The following is a 19308-nucleotide window of genomic DNA, read 5'->3' as shown; positions in this document are numbered from 1 at the left end:
TTAGTTAGCATCTGAGAAAACCCTGTCCTTCTTTTTCTTTTTAGTATAGTTATAATGTAATATATATATATCATAAAATAATAAATCAAGCCTTCTGATCATGGAGTCAACATTCTCGTCTCTTCCCTCATCCAAGAACCCCTGTGACCACGGTCACACATCGGTTCTTCCCAGGCTCTGGCACTTGGCACAGGCAGGACTGTACTCAGAGGCAGAGGTGATGGGACCTTGAAGGGCCTGAGCTCAGCTCAGCTGGTGCCTGGTGCAAATAACACCAAGGCTGTGGGTTCAGTCCTGAACAGGTCATTCACGTTAACAGCAAGACTTCAAGATCCTTGTAGGTCCCTTTTAAGTCAGAAGATTCTGTGGTTTGGAATAAAGTCCTGATTCTCTCTCATGACTATGAAAGGAGTGTGACAGAAGCCCAGATGTAGTCTCTCCATTTCTGACATTCTGTAAGACTGGGGAGAGAGTAACTTGCATAAATAAGCAAAGTTACTACTTAACCAACACTAAATCTTTTGTCCATTGACATATCCCTGTCAAGACAAATATTTTGTGACTATTATATTTTGTGGGGAATGCTTGTTGGATTTGGGAATCCTTTGCTGGCTACAAGTATCAATTTAACTTAAATTGCTATGAAAATTGAATAATATTATATATGCATATTATATATAATTTTTTTTTTCAGAGCATTTCCATTATGAATACAAGTTTTCAAAACTGAACAGGTGTCCTTGGATAAAGAAAGATGGACTTTTCCTTATTATTCTTTCCTAGATAACAGAGACAATATTATCCCTTATGATTTTAATTATCTGGATTAGTTATTATAACGCAGAAGATGACTGCACATGCAACAACAGGCTGGTCCTTACCATGAAAACATTCACATAAAGTTTCTTTACTGAGAATGTGATGGGTGCTTCACCTGAATGTGAAGAAGTCTGATGCCCTGTATTTGATGACAGTGATGGAGAGAAAAGTACTCCTTTTAAAAATTTATACAGAATTTTTCACTGATGCAATAATAGTAAAATATCTGGGGAAAAATATAAAAATATAACAGTGAAAATTTTCTTTACTGATATACCAACTTTATTCACTTCTGCGTGCAAAAGCTGAATTATTTATGTGCATGAGGCAATTCATTCTATACAGTTGCAGCAAGTACTTGTTGATGACTTAGGAAAAGTTTTTACTTGATCACATAAATATAGGACTAAATTTCTTCCTCCAGATATATAGTTTATTGTTAGCTACAGTCTGAAAGTGCTTCTACAAACACAGTTTTAAGCTGGAGCTACAGACTTTCGACATGAGATGAAAAATTACCAAGTCTCTTTGCTGTTTGAATGGGATTTTATGAGGGAGATAGCCATCTAACTATTGATAAGCCAGGGTATCTCATTGCCTCCTGTGAGCTGTCATGACAGATACATATTTTGTATTTCTGCTGCTGCTAAAAGAGTGAGCAGAATTGATCAAATGGGCTCGTAGCAGGAACTGTTCACTGGAAATCTCAGATCTTTCTGGCGAAGATGGAAATATATGAAAATACATAAGCTGAAGTTCAAAAAAGCTCTGTGTGAGAGATTGCATCCTGAATTTAAGGATGAAGTGGCCTAAATACCCCAAGAGGCACATTTTCTCCTTTCTGGAAATCAGAAATTATTTGGAATAAAACTCCTCTATTCTGTCTGATTAGTTTTGTTGTGTTTGGGTTTTTTTTCCTTCTACTGCTATAAATTTCAGAATGCTCTTCTTCCCATGAGGAGGATCTCTGAGAAGACACAAGTAAGTGATGGTTGGATAAGAAATTTCTAGTGTAAAGTGGATTGTATCCCCAAATCCAGATCTCACAGAAATGAGATCTTAGTTCTGAAGGATTCTTAACAGGAAAATCAGAGAAGTATGCATACTAAATTGATTTGATAACAAAGACTGAGCACTTCTGTCCATATTGGTTGCAATTTCGGACTTTAATTTTCTCTGATGTGGAAGCTTGATTACAGGAACAAACATGGGAGCCCAGTTCAAACAACCATTTACTGTGCACATTAATTCTCCTTTGGAGAAGCTTCGGAAGATTGTAGGAAATTGTAGGAAATTCTTGTGGCCAGAAAAAGCCCAATTTTCAGAGCACCTGTCTCTGAGAGACTTTCCCTAGCATCACATGCCTCAGCCTCTCATTTCTGGCACAGGCATTGACTGTCCTGTGGGCTCCACACAGAAGACTTTGAAGCATTAAAAGAGTCTCTGATATAGTGCCACAGCAATTTAATTATTTTCTCCTGTGCTGCCTCAGCTGCACTAAGCTTAAGGAATTAGATGGGATGCAAGATTTTAGCTTTAACTTATAAAAATGCAAATGATCCGGAATTAAATTGCTCAGGAACTTGACTCTCCATCACACAGTGATAAGAAGCACTTGAGCTGCAGTTCTTTCCCATGGCACAGAATTCTGCCTGAGTGATTGCTGGACTGGGAGCCTTTCCACCTCCCCTCCTCTTCCCATCTCCAAAGAATTTAATGGGCTACAATGTACTTATCTTCCACTCCACCCTGTTTTCAAGGAGGAACTGACCTGAAGTACAGATCAGATTTTCAGAAAGTCCTTTCTGTTGTACTTCACATTTATATCCATGGAAAGTCCTCCATCTGCCCAAACAGTTTTCCATTGCTCCTTTTGCACAAGAAAAATCAACAAATACCAGCACATACCTTGTGACCCTTTGGGCCTTTACTCCACCTTCTTGATCTCTTCTGCTTTTGAAAAAGCAATTTGAAAGACCTCCCATTGCTGATTTTATGCAGGATCTTTAGAGGATTATAGCAGATAAAGAAACATAAGTTTTACTGAAGATGAGAAACCAGCATGATTACAATTCATTGTCATTCAAGCACATAACAGAATAACAGACAGACTGCCTCTGCATCCCTGTCTCTTTACCCCTGAATGTGGTGGGGAGTTTGAAAGAGAGAAGCTACTGTCTTTGCCTTCCTTGTACATTTTCTCACCAGATACACAGGATTATTGGAAGTCTCCCAGTAGCTTTCTTGACATAAGGGACTTGAGCTACATATACATATATGATATCTCTCCTTGATAGTTAATCTGCTTAAATCATCTTAATTTCCAGATCTTATTGACCCTATCAGCTGTTTATTGTTCCCTGACTATGAGCTGAAGTTTCCCCTTCTCCTTTACTCCCAGAGCTGTACAGAATTCTGTGCTTCCTCTGTGTGCCTTGCCCTGATTTGCTTCACCTTCAATTTAATTCTGCTGTGGTGTCAAATCCATCTTCCAGAAAATGCTCCATACCCTCTATGTACATGATCTCTGCACAGACACACCCTTGGAACTTGCTTGTGTGACCAACTTGCAGAGCCTACAAGATACCTGGGCAGAGAGTGGCAGAAATGTAACTGAGAACTGAGGTTCTGTTAACCCATCTCCTCTTGTGATAAAGGCTTTTGAGGCTGTAAAACAGAAACACACCAAATCCATGCTTTGGTGTAGGGTGCAATGTGCTCAAAGAAAAAATAAACAGAAGTTTTCCACTCTATGTAGCACTTCATAAATATGTGTTTATTTCCTCATCTTTCACCAGTTTTACAGTTTTAACCAGTGCCTCAGTGGTAATGTTTGTCAGAAGCATACAATGGAACTTCAGATAGTTCTATTCTGTAGTTAAGAAATGAAAAAAATTAACTGGCCTTTCCATATGGAACTGCGCCAAATAATAATGAAACTAATTTTTTATAGCATATTACAGAGTTACCTAGGATTTCAACTTACATTTCTATCTTACTCCATGTACTGTATTTACACAGTTAACTAATTTATTATTTACATTTTTCAAATTCTGTAGTCATAAATCTTTTTATATTGTACATTCTATTACAGAAATTATTTAACACACATTTCAGACACTGCAATTTAAATATTTCACATGAGTTCTAGGAAATGACTGCCTGGTTTCACTAGTGACATGTCAAGATGCCTCCTTCATAAGAAAATACATATTACAAAGGAATTTTATAATATTCAGAATCTTGAATTTTGAAAAAACTAAGTACATGGGATGTAATAATGATAATGCTATTTCCTTTTCTATGCAATATTTTATTTTTGGAATGACATTTTACCTGAGATGTAAAATTGTTAAATGTGTGGGCTTTTGATAAAAATTTGAAATTTTACATAAATGTAGGCCTTCTATTTATTGAGAACTACTCCTATCTGCATAGATATATAAATAACATTTATATATCTATATCATATTTTCCAAAGAAGCCTATATCTACATAAATAAACATTGATATTTTATTAGGAAACTTCCCACTCTCCTTAAAAAGCAATGTGCTCAAGTACAATATTCAACTTCTGACACAGACACAATAGTAAATGTGACCTCTAATGGTAATACTTCCTTCTAAGGGAAGTAAGAGGTACCTGTTGAATTTGGAAGACATGACAGACAACTTATGTGGACCCAATGAAGGAAATTTTATATATCCAGTCCCAAAAATGTTATGCAGGAGCATCTGACACAGCAGACAACTTTGGGTCACCTTTCCATGTTACATGTAACTACCTAAATAACGTCTTAATAGAAAAAAGTTAATTATAGAAAACCCTACACCAGTTAATGCTGTGTTGTCTTCTCTTGTTACAATAATATGCATTTCTATTAACAAATGATTGCAGATACCAAGTTTAAAGCAAATGGTCATAGATTTCATGTTTCTTTTATTCTGTTATTGGTAGACACTGTTAGGCACAATATGACATCCCTTGTAAACATAAATTTTGATACATTAGACCACAAACTGAAGTTACAGAAAGCAGTACACAGACATGTAAGAAGCACAGATCCACTACACATTCCAGGCACAAATGCAGCCATCTGGGAGGCCTGACCCTGTATCCATCACAACTGAAACACCCAGCTGACACCAGTGGAAAACAAATGCATCCTAGTTGCCAAACTAGGTTTCTGAAATAATTCTCTTTTTATCTTCTACCAAAGATTTCATATACTTTTAAAATATAGATGGTCTCATAATCACATGGTGGTAAAAATGTATTTTACTTCATTTACCCTGAAACACCTAATTATTATGAAGTCTGTGTGAAGAACTAAGGTCCCTAAAGCAAGTAATGTAACTAATACATTTAGAAAGCTCTCTTCAAAATATGTATCTACATATTTTTAAGAAGTTGAATATAATCTTTCAATAACAAGTCATAAGAGAAAATCTCTTGAAGTTTTTTTATTTCCCAAACTTAAAAGTGCACTACACTTTCTGTGCAACGCTGTGCCACTCAAGAACCAAACTGAGGAATAGTAAGTCTGAACTTTTAAGTGTATTGCTTATTGCAACTCCCACCCTTCATAACCTGCATGTGTATGGTAGGCACAAATTAATATGAGTTATTTACAACCAATAGAGCAAAATTAGAATTCTTATCAGAAAATATTTCTTGAAAAAAACCATTGCACTTGAATTATGTAGGTTTCAAGAAATTATTCAGTATCCCATGGTTATATGAAGAAACATTAATTTTAGTCTATAAACTCATAGAGCATTTTTGTTCTGCTAATGACCCATGAGCAATCTGAGTATACAGTTACTGTTATTGTTGTTGGGAGCTAGCTCTCTTCCTCTGAATAATCAGGAAAAGGGTATTAAATTATTTAACAAAAAAGCTTTGGAAAGATATATTAATTTTCCTTTTCTAATCGCTAGAAATGGAGAATAAGGCAACAACTGAGATAAAAATATATCTTGCTTAGTAAACCAAGCTTCTTAATAGATTTCTTAAAAGTGAAATTTCATGCTGAAAAATTGCAAGGCCTTAAAAGAGAAACTTTAATTACTTTGACAAGACCATGCCTTCTGTTTAATTCACTATTTTAAAGCACTCCAGAATATATTGAGGGGGACTTATTTCAGTGTAATAGATGAGTCTCCAGCTTTAAGTAACTCCTTTTTATGGCTAAAAAGCTTCTATAGCATCCTTCAGGACTGAATAATGTTTAGAAAAATGCCACCAATTTCCATTACAACCTTCTATATTCTTATGTTATAGAAGTAATCTAACCTAATTCCATGGGAAAACAACAGATGGTGTGCTAATATCAGTGTCTTTTGAGTTATAACCAGACCTCAAAACACAGGCCTTGCTGTCTCATGTGGTCTGTATGATCAAGGAAAAGTTCTTTTTTGCCACTCAAAGTAGATTTCACCAACCAAAACTGGCTGATAAATTCATGGCAGATGACACTGAAGTAATGACAAAATCATTCCATAAGTAGTTTTAAGTCTAAAGTACCATTGAAAAATTGCTCAACATAAATAAGAGAGATTCCTATTCTATTTAGACAAGGGGAAAAAAGAAGAAAATTATAAGACTTCTGAACTCATTTTTCATGCTGAGCAAAAAAATTCACTTTTAAGTTTGTTCGGTGCTCGATATCATGCTTTGTCCACTTCTTTGGTATTCTGTTCTCATTCTGCAAATTCCAACAGAATTTTAATGGTCATCTTACTTCAAATGAAAGAGCAATGAGCTGAAAGCATAACCAGAACAACAGATGCCATAATACTGCAGAACACGTTGCTTCTAATGATTTCTGCCTCTTTATATTCACTTCTTGTAATGATTGGGGGCGTCCGCAAATGCAAACTTCAGTCTGTAGGCCTCTGCTAGGAGCACACTGATGTCTTCATTTCCCCAGTGTACTGTGGGCAAATTCTGTAAAAATATCAGTAACTCCTAATTGAAAAGGAAAAAAAAAAGAAGAAGTAAATATATTTTTCCAACTAGCAGTGTAATAACTATGTATTACTTATACAATGATCATTTATAAGCAACCACTCATGTACCACCTCTGTATCCAAACAAACCTGAGGTCCAATTAGGTTTAGTGATTTTTACATAGATACTTGCTATTCAACCTTTCAGTTCAGAAACCTGCTATTAATTGTAGCTGAAATATGGTCATTTGATAGATAATTTTTTTTGAGAAAAATAATCTGTGTTGCTGCCCATCCAACTTATTTTTATGCTCCAGGGCATGAAGTTATACAATTGGATAAATTTTCAAAATTATGGATGATTGCTAAGCCTGGGATTCTCTCACCAATGCAAAGCTAAGCTACTTCTCTACTTATACATGGAGAATTATGAAATAAATTATTATTTCAGTCAGTTGCAGTCAACTCCCACCTTGAGTCTTAGCCCAGGTTTCCCACTCCCTGCTGGTTTCTGATCCCAAAACATCATCCTGTGGGTCAGCTTTTTCTCTCTCTCATTTCAGGTTTAGGTGAAATTCACTTCCAAGAAGCCTAAGCCCAGAAACAGAGGTAACAAGAAGCTCACTGGCACACAGTGCTTCCATGTTCAGTTCTGATGAACATGCATCAAAATCCACCATGACCCTCAGCAGCACAAAGCCTCAAATCCTCATCTGTAGGCTGAGACCTGCCAGCTCTGAGAGCACTCTTTGGAAGATCAGCTACCACAAATTGTCTCCTCACTTCATGCAAATGACAATTTTTATAAGGCTCCTAATTTGACTAAACTCTGGAACTTAGTTTGCTCTTTAAAGAAAAAAACCTGGTGACCCATAAGATCAGAAACCCTCAAATGTGATGCAAAAGCCACCCTAGGCCAAATTTGAAGTTCATGTTTGAAAATTTTCATAGAGCAGATCACCTGTCTGTTTTAATTGTTTTGATAAACTGAGGCAAAACAGCAAAAGAGAAGTTTTGGATGAGTCACAACAAAATAAACATGGACTTTTATGATGGGAGGTATAAGGCAATCTTAGGATAGGTGAAGTTGTTAAGCCTGCTTGTATCTTCTAGGTGCTCTATCTTTGCAGAAAAAATGCAGACAATTTGTGCACATTTGTATACATGCATATGTATTTGTGAGGATGTGTATAAGTATATTTTTATGTGAGTACATCTGTTCAGGTTTATTCTGAAGATCAGAAATAAGTGAACAGGAATGCAATTAAACCCGCAGCCATTATCTTGTTATAAATCAGAATCCTGCAGTAGCATGTATAAGTACCCAGGGAAATTATTCTTCTTCATAAGAATCATATTTTCCATGCTTCCCCTGCTCCCTTCTCTGCACCTTCTTTCATAGAAGATGGCTGTAGAAGCCCTTAGCAAGGATTCACTGATTTTAAGAAAAGCCAGGAGCAGAAATTAACATTAAATTATTTCTTTGTGTTTGTGAGAAAATTATTTTGACTTCATCTATTTCACAGTCTTACTATACTGGTTCTTGTAACATGAAAAGAGAAAGGATAGAAGTTGAGCAGTACTGTATATTTAATTATGAATAATAAGTAGTAATACAACAGAGTTAGCATGAATGTCTCTATTACACTTGAGAGAACACATTTTAATTAAAGTATTTTACAATTGTCAAAATCCCACTCTTCAAAAAAAATTTCTATGTACTTATTTGACAGTTGTGTTGATAACTGTAATTAATTAATTAGCAGGGGAGTGTAGGAAGGTTGTGTGGAGGGGTCATAAATGCCTTCCTCCATGAAAGTTCTTTTCTCCTTTTACAAAACTTTCAAGCAGCCCTAAGACACGGCAATTAATTCAGTGAGCTTTGTAAAATTACCTCTTTTACTCTTTGCAGTCTCAAGACTTTTCTGGGTCAGACTACTGGTGCAAATGATTCATATTGCTGGAGCAGAGTTTTGGTTTTCTTTTGGGCTTTGGTTTTCTTTGGGCTTTGGAACATCCAAAGACTATAGCTTCAACATCCATGCTATATGAAATTTAACATATAACTCAAATCTGAAATAGGACTGTTAGTGATGAACTAGTTTAATACTTCTACCATTAATTTCAAATTTGATAATAGTTTTCATCTGAATTAAATACATAATAAATGGCAGAGTAATGCATTTACTGTCTCCAAGTCCACTTCTGCTTGAGTGGGCATTTTGCCACTGTTACCAGGGCAGAAGACCAGAGTCTAAGACTGATACTGACTAGTGAATATGTGTTATAAATCCATGCAAAGTAACTGGCCAAAGACATACTACTTGTATGATCATCTAAAGATAAGGCTTATCTTCCTGTGATCTATTATAGAGCTTCAAAACTTGCTCAGATAGAAATAAAGCTTACATCTTTTTAAAAATAAAGTAGAAGTTGGCAAAAATCTCACTAAAGAAAATGTTATTTTCTTTAAATAAGAAAATTTTATTTCTCTTTGACTGCTAAAGAAAATCATGCTGCCTTTATTGCTGCATATGGAGCATTCTTTGGAAATAAGGAAACTACTATAAAGAAACTATCAAAAACTCCCAAAGTCTTTGGATTTGAAGAATTGTACAAACACACTACTTAAAAGACCACAATGACAAGTTTGTCTAAAACTGCTCAATTCAGCATTTTACAGTTAAAAAAACCAAAAAAAGAGCAAGAATTACTACAAGTGACTCAAGCTTACTAATTTATTTTTAATTATCATTATTTTTTGCCAACAGATAAACAGCAAAGCAGCATGTACAAATAAGGCATGCATACTAACTTCTTAGATTCATTTTCTCATCCACAACAATATTGAAATATAAGGCACTCTTTGAAATATGATGACTCTTAATGTGAATTAACATTTACCATTAAAAACTTGTAGATGATAAATTGCCTGGTCTATTTCAGATGAAAACTGAGTCTAAAAATCAATCTTTGTAAAATATTCCTGGAAGAGTTTTGTTTTCTGCTTAATTTAAATGATATTGTGATGACACCTGGCTGAAGAATCAGGGCAGCCAGTAGATCATCATCATCAGAGCTGGCGTTTCTAAAATCCCAGGCCAATGTTTGTTTATATTTTGGCTTTACTAACAAAAAATATGCTCAAAATTATGTCCTTTGAATTTGGCAAATAGAGTGCCCTGTTTTCCTGGACTCAAACTGAGAGGAGCAGCTATATTAATCCCTTGAACTGGGGCCCATCTGCAAGGCCCAGCCTGCCAGCACAGCTTCAGCTCTGTCTATTTGTGGTGTCTGCCCTCTCATGCCACGCCAGGAAAAGGCATCTCCCTCCCTCCCTCCTCCCTCCCTCCTTGCCAGCCAAGCAGAGAAGGATCAAGGTACCACTTGCGTTTGCTCCTGCCCCTCATCAAGCACAAAAAGGGAAGAGATTTTAGTCACAGTGTTACTCCCATAGTTAGGGGGTACAGCTGATAATATCCAGGACAGTGTGAGAAAACTGGCACTTGTTAGCAGGGAGAGAAGGCTAAGGCAGCATCTAAGAGCAATTCCACACAGAGGGGGTTGGAAAGAAAAGAGGTGCCAAGAGGCAATAGTAACAAGCTGAAGCTAACTAGTCATAGGAAGCTGACTTGTCACACAAAAACAACCCTTTGCAACGAGGCTGCTTGAGCAGCCTGCCAGGGAAACTGTAAATCTGTCCACTGGGATTTTCACAGCTCGCCTGGCACACCCTGAACAGGCTGCTCAAGCTCCAATGCTAGCCTGGCTTGCAGCAGCAACTTGCACTATGGACCTAACTTCCACAGTGAAATTTTCCAGTGTTTTATTTTATAAAGGACATGGGCTCAAATAGAAAAGAAATCCCAAAATGAAAAAAAAAACCAAAAAAAACCAAAAAAAAACCAGCTAAACATTTAGCCCTTTGGATCATTTCAAAAAATAAAGGTATGTTTCCTGACAAGTAGAAGTCTGTATTTTGTAATTAAAAGATATAGGGGGCTGGTGCAACAGAGTTGCTGGGTCAGACTATGAATAAATTAAAAACCCATAAATCGAATTGACTTTTAAGTATGGCAAAAGATCTAAATGTAAACTATATACCAGCCTTTGTAAGGGATTTCTGGTTTACAGTGACACATTTAACCCACAATTCTGAAATAATTCTTCAGTACATTTGAAATTCAACATTTTTGTTACCAAACAAAAACCTTATCTTTTATAGAATTTCACTCATCATATTTCCACAACTTTAACTACATTTGGATTTACACGATACTTTACACATGTGTGATTGTAAAATATGCTACAACACTTTATATATAGCATGCCCAACTATGCTACTATTTATAAAGTATTTTTAAACACCTTAGAAGTTGCTATTTAAAGTGCAGTTTTAAAGTAAATGTACTTTCAAAATCTAATTTTTCTCAGATAATTAACATGTATTCTAGAACTACAGCCTTCACCTTGTAGTCAAGACAAGACTGTGGTAAACATGCTGGAAGTGCTGTGGTATAAAAGCCCCTCTAGATCTATGAAGAGTAAAAGTGTGAGGTCTATGCTTGACACACCACAACAGTAAGAGCAATACTGTTAATGTTAAGCAATGGCTGCTGTTGTCAGACACAAAATTATTCCTGAGGGGAAAAAATGTTATCCCAGAAGATCCAATACACACATCTAAAATAAAATACCAGACTACCTGATAGACAGCTCAAAGAGGTGATTTCCAAAGCTTTTATTCCTCAGTTTCCTCTAAAATCAAAAAGGTCAAGGTCTGCTCCTTGTAGACTAAATCAAAACTGAATATTAATAAAACTTCAGAAAATATAATAATTATTACAAAGTTATCACCCTCTTTCTCCTCATTGAGATTTTAACCCAGTGAAACCTCAGCATATTAAAACAATTTTTAAAAACCCCAAACCCAGAGCAAAGAAAGCAAATTTTATTGTGTTTTGGAATCTGGTTCATTACCAAATCTCCTTACAGTATGACTTCTGCTATAATCCTGTTAGAAATACAATTTTTAGCATACAATTGACCAATAATACTGTTTTTTTGGCAATGGCTGTCTGCAGTTGTTATGCTATTTACTATAACCCCTACTCTGACTCCATATGTGGATCTTGAAGGAAGGAACATAAAAACCAGTTCCAGGAAACATGTTGATAGTTTATAAAACATAAAAATGTTATTCTAATGAGTAGAACACTAAGGTATCTTCTGTGCTAATCAAAGCAGTATATTTAACTTGAAAATACAGAGTTTTTGTCTGTGTGAATTATTGACAAAGTTCAATTGCAAGGTTGTTTTGTTTATTTGTTTTTTTTTAAGAGAAGAAACTTAACAGGACATAAAAACCAGTAATAGTGTTTTCATTTTAGATAATATAAAATGGCAGTAACTGAAGTTAAAATCAAACTTGAACATACTGAGGACATTAACAGAGTTAGCTTTTAGTGTCAAAACTGAGAACCCATCTATTAATTTAAGAAATAAAGGCACACCTAAAATGCAGTACTTTTCTATGAGAGTTGTTAATCCTTCCTGCTGTTAACTGCAATGTAATTACAGTCTGAGCCCTCCTGGTCCACCACACCTCTATTTTATACTGATAGGCAGAACCTACAATCTTGCTATACTTTATGATCATAAACTTTACAATATTATACTTTAGGACTGCATATAAGTAACATAAAGGTAAATTAAATCTATATATAATCTTCAATGATTTGAAAGAAAATGCTAACAACTATCATTTTAATAACAGCTGTGTGTTTTACACATTATGAACACATATAAAACACTGCAAAATTTGTGCTGGGAATTTCATGAAATGGCCCCTTCATTTGTACATTCCAATGTTGTACTTGAAATCCCGGAATATAGCACCTACTTTTAAAGAACTAATGAAGTAAAATTCTACTAAAAATTAATTTAGAGCAATTATTTAGACAACCTGAGGAGGAAACCAATTATTGCCAGGGTAAAAAAAAAGGCTCATTTATCTTTTTAGATAATAGAAAAGAGAAATAAACAGTATGCATGCATTAAAATAAATGCAAATTTTTTATAGTTTTATAGGAAATTGCATAATGTTGGACTAGAGATGGAGCTGGATGATTCATACATTTGTTTGCAACCAGATGTAACCACTATACAGAGGAAAAAATCCTTAATATAGGGATTATTTAATTCCTGTTTCCTTGACAACATTCTTTTTCACTTGATTGCATTTGGGATTGCCAAGTGTGAAAGGAAAGGATGGCTAGTGCCAAGCGGGCATCCCCTGTGTGGGATCCCCTCGGTCCCCTTCCCTGCACTGTAGAGCAGACAGACAGACAGACAGACAGAGCTGCAGTGCCTCACACCCTGTAAGAGCTGCAGTAGGCAGGCTGGCACGGTGCTGTGCCATGTTAACCTCTAATCCTCTTCCCAGATATTTAGGATGAGGGATACCTGCTGCTTTGGGACTCAGCCAGGCTCAGTACAAATCCTCCCCTGCCAGCCTGCTATCAAAGCAGTGACTGCAGTGCCTAGTGACATGAAAGCACAGGTCCAGCACACTCTGCAGAGCCTGGATGACCTTGTTCAGCTGCCTCAGTGCCACCTTTCCCTTCTCTGTGCCCCTTGCTGTTGATAGTGCACCAAATGAATACAGTCTAGCTCTGAGAGAAGCTCTCTTTTCTTTCTTGAGTACTGTTTCTTGCAATATGCTCAGCAATATTCCCTATGCTGCTGCCACTTCTTCCATCTCCAGATGTCCTAACCTGCTACACAGAGTTGCAAATAATGAGCTCTATTTCTGGAGTTCTGTGCCTCTTATTAATTACCTGTGTCTGGGAGTCAGAGAAAACATTTCTTTCCTGTTGGGCCCAGCTGGAATTGAGAATACTAAGATTTCAAAATCTAATATTAAAGAGATAGTAGGAATAGGTCACCTACTGCAGCTTAAGAAATATTTGCTGCAGGTATGGGTTAAGAGGCATAAGTGGACCTGGATGCTTCAGTGGTACAGCTGAGTGCCTGAGCATGGAAAGCACACAGCAGCAATGGCTGAGGCAGCACAGAACAGTCCCTTCTGGATCTTGGATGCAAAAATGCCTTCCTGGTTCCTGTAACTTCAAAGACTGTGGATGAACCAAAACTTTGATAAGCACAAGGTGCAATACTGGTTTATCTATGCTAAGTGGTAGGAGCATTGAAGTCTGCACTCGACACAGTCTGGAAGATTTAAGAGACATATTCTTGGCCAGTCACTGGCCAGTCACCTGTCTCTTCAGTGTCACTCAAAAACTTTCACCTGGAATATGAAAGTTTAGAGGAAAGAAACAAGAGTTAAAAAAGCCCAGCTCAAATATTTGCTGAAATACTGTAACATTGATCTTCCTAAATTCAATGCTAAATTTGATCTTTTCTTGTCCATTCCTTTATTGTGCATTACTTACATTATGCTCCAAGAATTCCTTGAAATGAATATTAATTCTTTCAATCAGTCTTATACATCTTAATTTTGACCTTTTTTTACACACCATGTCAATCAACAGACTATAGCACATAGACCTCAAAACAGTAGGAATAATTTTTTTTCTCTACAAAAACAAACTATATTGTTCAGAATTCCAACTAGACTTGTTGCATCTTGAAATGAATATTAAAAAAATCTAAATATTTTAAAGGTTAATTTCTTTTGCTATCAGCTTACATTCAGGACCTCAAGGACAGTGGCTCTCAACAAGGATATATTTTTTTAATTCTTTGATTCAAATACAGTATAAATATATATACATAAATATATATATTCTTTGATTCAAATACACATTCTAATTCTTCATTTCAACTGATCAATCTGCCATTAATCTTATTAAAACATAAAGAATTATGCCATTCTTATAATTAATTTCATATTCCTAATAAGAATTTCACAGAAACACACCTTAACATCCTGAAAATGAAAGCTTATGGAAAGTTGATGGTTTTATAATTTCCCTTTCATGTTTTCCTTTTCATGACTACTGAAAAAGATTCCAGGACTCAGCACACTAAACTAGCAATTAAAGTCCTGTTTCATCTGGTATGGATCTCTTACACAAGTCATTAGCAACCTTAATCACTAATCATAAAATATGTGGTTCTAAAGGACTCTGTCAGAGAAGCTGTGCTTAGCTTCAGCTCACTTAGCTGAAGAGATTTACATCTTCATTTCCAGGAGTACTGGTTTAAAAGTACATTAAAGAATCACATCTCAGCTGGTATTATAGGTACTCTTATAAAATAAAAACCAAACCCACAAGTAATCTCCATCCCTAAGACAAGAATCAAATTTGAATGCTAGATCTTTTTCTCAACTGAACTTACTATCCACACATTATCATCTCAAGTTTGTAAGACAAGGTTAAGGAGTTAGAATCAAAGCAGACATTGGCACAGAACCTAAAGGATTTAAGGTCCCTTCCATCCCCAAACCTTCTATGATACTATGATACTCGAACACTGATTTAAATTCAAACTTAAACTGGACAGTCAAACAAAAACAGTCCTAGATTCTTTCTCCCATTTAAACTAGAGAAAACAGAACTTCTATTTTACATATCTCATATGGAAACTGAGTATCTCAGGAAGCTTCACACTTGTATCCAGGAAATAGAACTAAAAGTTCCAACTGCTAGAGCTCAGAACAGAACAGTCCTGAACGACTCTGATTATAATTTTTGCCATGTTGTTTTATGAAATATTGTTATATTGATGGTATTTGGAAATATGTGTACTTCTTATGTACCAAAATACAAATCATAACAAATAAATAATAAAAAGCCCAAGTATGTCATTTACCACTAGTTCCATCCAAAACACAACGAATAAAGGAGAACAGATGCAAACATCCAGAAATATAAAAAGTCATGAAGATCAGTGGTCATTCAATAAAAAAAAATCCAAAGAAAATCCCTCCAAACACAGAATGTACTGTACCAATTAAGGCTGCAGCAATTATGGCAGAATTTAATTTCTGAAATTACTTACCAATAAATTACTACATTCTATCTATTTTTTTCTGTAGTCAAGCAAGATCAAAATATTTCTATAGCAGATACCAAGAGAAAATTTACAATTCTACCTTTCCATGAAATCCATATGCTAACCACTTTTCTTGGTTTGGTTTTCCTGATCATAATTTGGCAATGCATGTTAAGTGGGACGATTCTACAGCTACAAATTCACACATATTTCATTTCCTTATCTACAATGACTTAGATTTTAACACTAGTATGTATAGCTAAAAGCTCAGCCAAAACTAAAGGAAAGAAAATCATAAAATACCAACTGAATATAAAGAAGCACAGGAGAAAAGTGTACAAAAATTGTATGTATTTCTAACCAAAAGTAATGATTATGTTTTGACGAAATGCTGTAAATGGTTCTGAGTAAAATCTCATCTAGTTTTAGAGAAAACATATATTAAGGATGACTGAGGCAAAATTACCTGTTTTCTATAACTTAAGTAGTATTGCCTGAGATATGTAACTTTTACACCCAATAAATATGTCACAGTGCAGAGCCTACTTAAATTAGTGTAATTTTAGAAGTAAAACAAGTAGTCCTAAACACAGCTTAAATGGAATATTGTCAGTATCCTAGGGGATATAGGGCTGAAAGGCCAGTTCCATTTCATTGCACAGTCACCACCAAATGAAGCCACATTTTCGTGTATTGTTCTGAATAACATTCATTCCCCACTTGCCATGACAAAGCCCATAAAGCATTTGCACCTCCAAGAGACTAAAGGACAGCAGTACAGAGAACCAATGACTTGGCAGCGAAAGAGACCTCCATGAAGATATCACTGTTAAAGGAAACAACCTGCCCCATCTGATAACTGAAAATTTCCCACTTAACTTGAGAAGCCTCACAAAAATCAATAAGAAGTAATCTGAAAATCCCTTCATCTCTGAGGAAAATGCCACTGTTCAAATTAAGAAATCAATTAAGCTTCCTTGGTGAGCATAGCACGCAGGCACAAGAACACAACACAGGGGATCACTCAAGCTGCACAGGTTTTCCCAATGTACAAAAAACAACAACCCCTCAAATTTCTATACATTCCTTGATGCCTTATGAAAAAAAAAAATGAATGATTCAGTCAGAGAGAAATTCCAAAAGTACATCCATAGACAATAGACTGAAGCATCACTTCAAATTCACACAATGTAATCCAATTGTACACTACAAGCTAAAGAATTAAAATATACTAAACCAATAAATACTACATGAGAAACACAATTAATAGCTGAGACTGTGCTCAAGACACCTTCAGTGTTTTGGGAGACAAGAAAAATCCCAAACCAGGATGAATCTTCCTGTACCACACAATAACATAAATTTATCAAGCTTTGTTAGAAAATATATGCTGCTCTTTATGTGCTGATATTTCACATACAAGATGCTTCACTTTATCTAATAGTTTATAAATCAAAGTGAAATAACTTATATACTTTTGATCTTTCACCAAAATTACATTATGACTTAAATCTTTACCCCCATTATAAAGCAATCCAAAGGCATTCTAGAAGATGATCATATTCTCTATCAAGGTTTGCTTCACAAGGTTAAACAAGCAACATTCTTCTAATACACTCTGTTAATGTCAGTTCTTCATTTCCCAGTCTACTGTTGTTAAACATAACTCTAAAGAAATTACATGAAACCCAAATAAATAATTCTCATGCAAGTGCCAGGGAAATGAATTTTTTAAAAACAATGAATATATTACTGGAACCACGGAAAAATAATAACTCTAAATGGAGTACTTGGAAGCCCTAAGGTACATACAAATATCCTAAGGCCCTGGACTTCTAAGACAATTAAAATACTATCACACTTTCTTTATATAATATTTAATTGCCTTTCTTACACATCACTATACTGATAAAAATAGATATCTACAACTCAACTTCAGCCAGCCAGAATTTGAGATTAAATTTCTATATAAGATTACAAATGCCATGAAAAATCAGCTTTTGTAAACCAAAAGCTGAATGAAGGCCTCCAATGCAAAACCAGAACATTTCTTTATTTATCTACAAAAGAACAGCCTCCAGACAAACATGAGACAACTGAATGTCCTTTCAGTACAGTGGGTGACAATGGGCTGGGTTAATCTTTTCAGACTGCTCATTTTTAAGATTTCCAAGATGAAAGTCATAAAAACTCTGAGGCTATGACTACTTCTTGGTAATCCTGGTCCACACACATAAGGAAATAAACAAGTTTACACTCAAACTTTAAAAGAACCTGCACACTGAAAGCAGTGGCCTCAGTCATGGTATCAATACCCAAAGAGCAATTTGGCCAAGGAACTCTGAAAACCATAAATTGGACAGCAGCTCTAGAATGGTCATCAAAGATCACATAGGTCAAAGTCCTTAAATTCCCATTATGTAAGGAGAAACATTACTAAAGCCAGAGCCATTTCTCTCAAAATGGAGAGAAAAACACTGTTTTCATAATAATTATTTCAGCAAGTGACAACTAGTATTACATAAACTGAATATGACTAATATTTTTCTGTATTTCTCCCAGGTGTTGGGTTCTTACACACACTTGGTTTTATAAAAATTCCAATTACATTAAGAAGAAGGTTGTGGCCTTCAGAGATTCAAAGAAAAGCCTCCAAAAAAATCTATCTGAAATGGTTATCCAAAGAATCAAAACCACACATAAACCAAATAGGTTTTAAGGCCAACATTATACCTAAATTCATTTTCTTTGGATAACTGGATTTGTGACATTATTTCTTTTACAAAACCATACCTTGTGAATAAAAGTCATTTTGTCTAAATAAATAAACATGACCAAAAAGTGTTTCAGGGTCTGGCAAAAAAACATTCTAACAGCTCTAATGGATAAACATTCCAGTGATGCATTGTGTAGTATAACGTGTTTGATGGGCTGGTCACCGACAGTAACGCATCTCTCATCCGTTTCTGCTTCTTTAGCAGGCAGATGAGAGGAGCAATTCCTGTATTTATCACAATAATCTCCTAGAAAGGACACTATAGCACAGCTTGGAAGATGCGACCTTTTCTCACAGAAGAGAATAAAGGCGTCAACTACATGAAATACAACTTTCAGAGGTACATTGCTGCTGGCAATTTCGGGTTGCTTTAATAGGCTTTCCTGCAAGCCGGCACTGCCACAGCAGTTCCATGCCGTGCTCTGTCATCTTTTCTCAGGGGTGGCAATATTTAAGAAAGGATGTAGTAGAGAACAACAGCTATTAAGGATTTCAGATGCCCCTTTTTAACCTGCTGACCTATGGGGATCAGCGCCTGAAACTAAGTAAGATGTGTGAGAACTGTGAGGAAAAAAAAATTAACACAAAGCTTTAGTGAACCAGCTCCCGAGGACTGGATGGAGCCATTGCTATCCATTCAGCTAACAGCAAGCAAATGCTACTGTGAAGAAAACAAATTAAGAAGGGATAAATGAGAGCTCTTCATATATTTGAAAAGGGATGTCTAATGCAAAAAACAC

The 19308-nt window shown here is 35.6% G+C and overlaps 1 protein-coding gene across 1 annotated transcript in view; it reads right to left on the bottom strand.

The window, feature by feature from the left end:
* Positions 1-3574: 3574 nt before the first annotated feature.
* Positions 3575-19308, bottom strand: part of TBC1D22A (TBC1 domain family member 22A) — a 140927-nt gene continuing 125193 nt past the window's right edge. Inside the window, exon 13 of the mRNA XM_036401158.2 lies at positions 3575-6790. Coding sequence (XP_036257051.1) covers positions 6662-6790 — 129 coding nt within the window. The 3' untranslated portion in view covers positions 3575-6661. The remainder of the gene's footprint in view (positions 6791-19308) is intronic.

This window comes from Molothrus ater, chromosome 5 (assembly GCF_012460135.2).
Source record: "Molothrus ater isolate BHLD 08-10-18 breed brown headed cowbird chromosome 5, BPBGC_Mater_1.1, whole genome shotgun sequence".
In the NCBI taxonomy this organism is placed as follows: domain Eukaryota; kingdom Metazoa; phylum Chordata; class Aves; order Passeriformes; family Icteridae; genus Molothrus; species Molothrus ater.
Note: the sequence above shows the minus strand (reverse complement) of the source record. Positions and strands in the feature narration are given on the sequence as shown.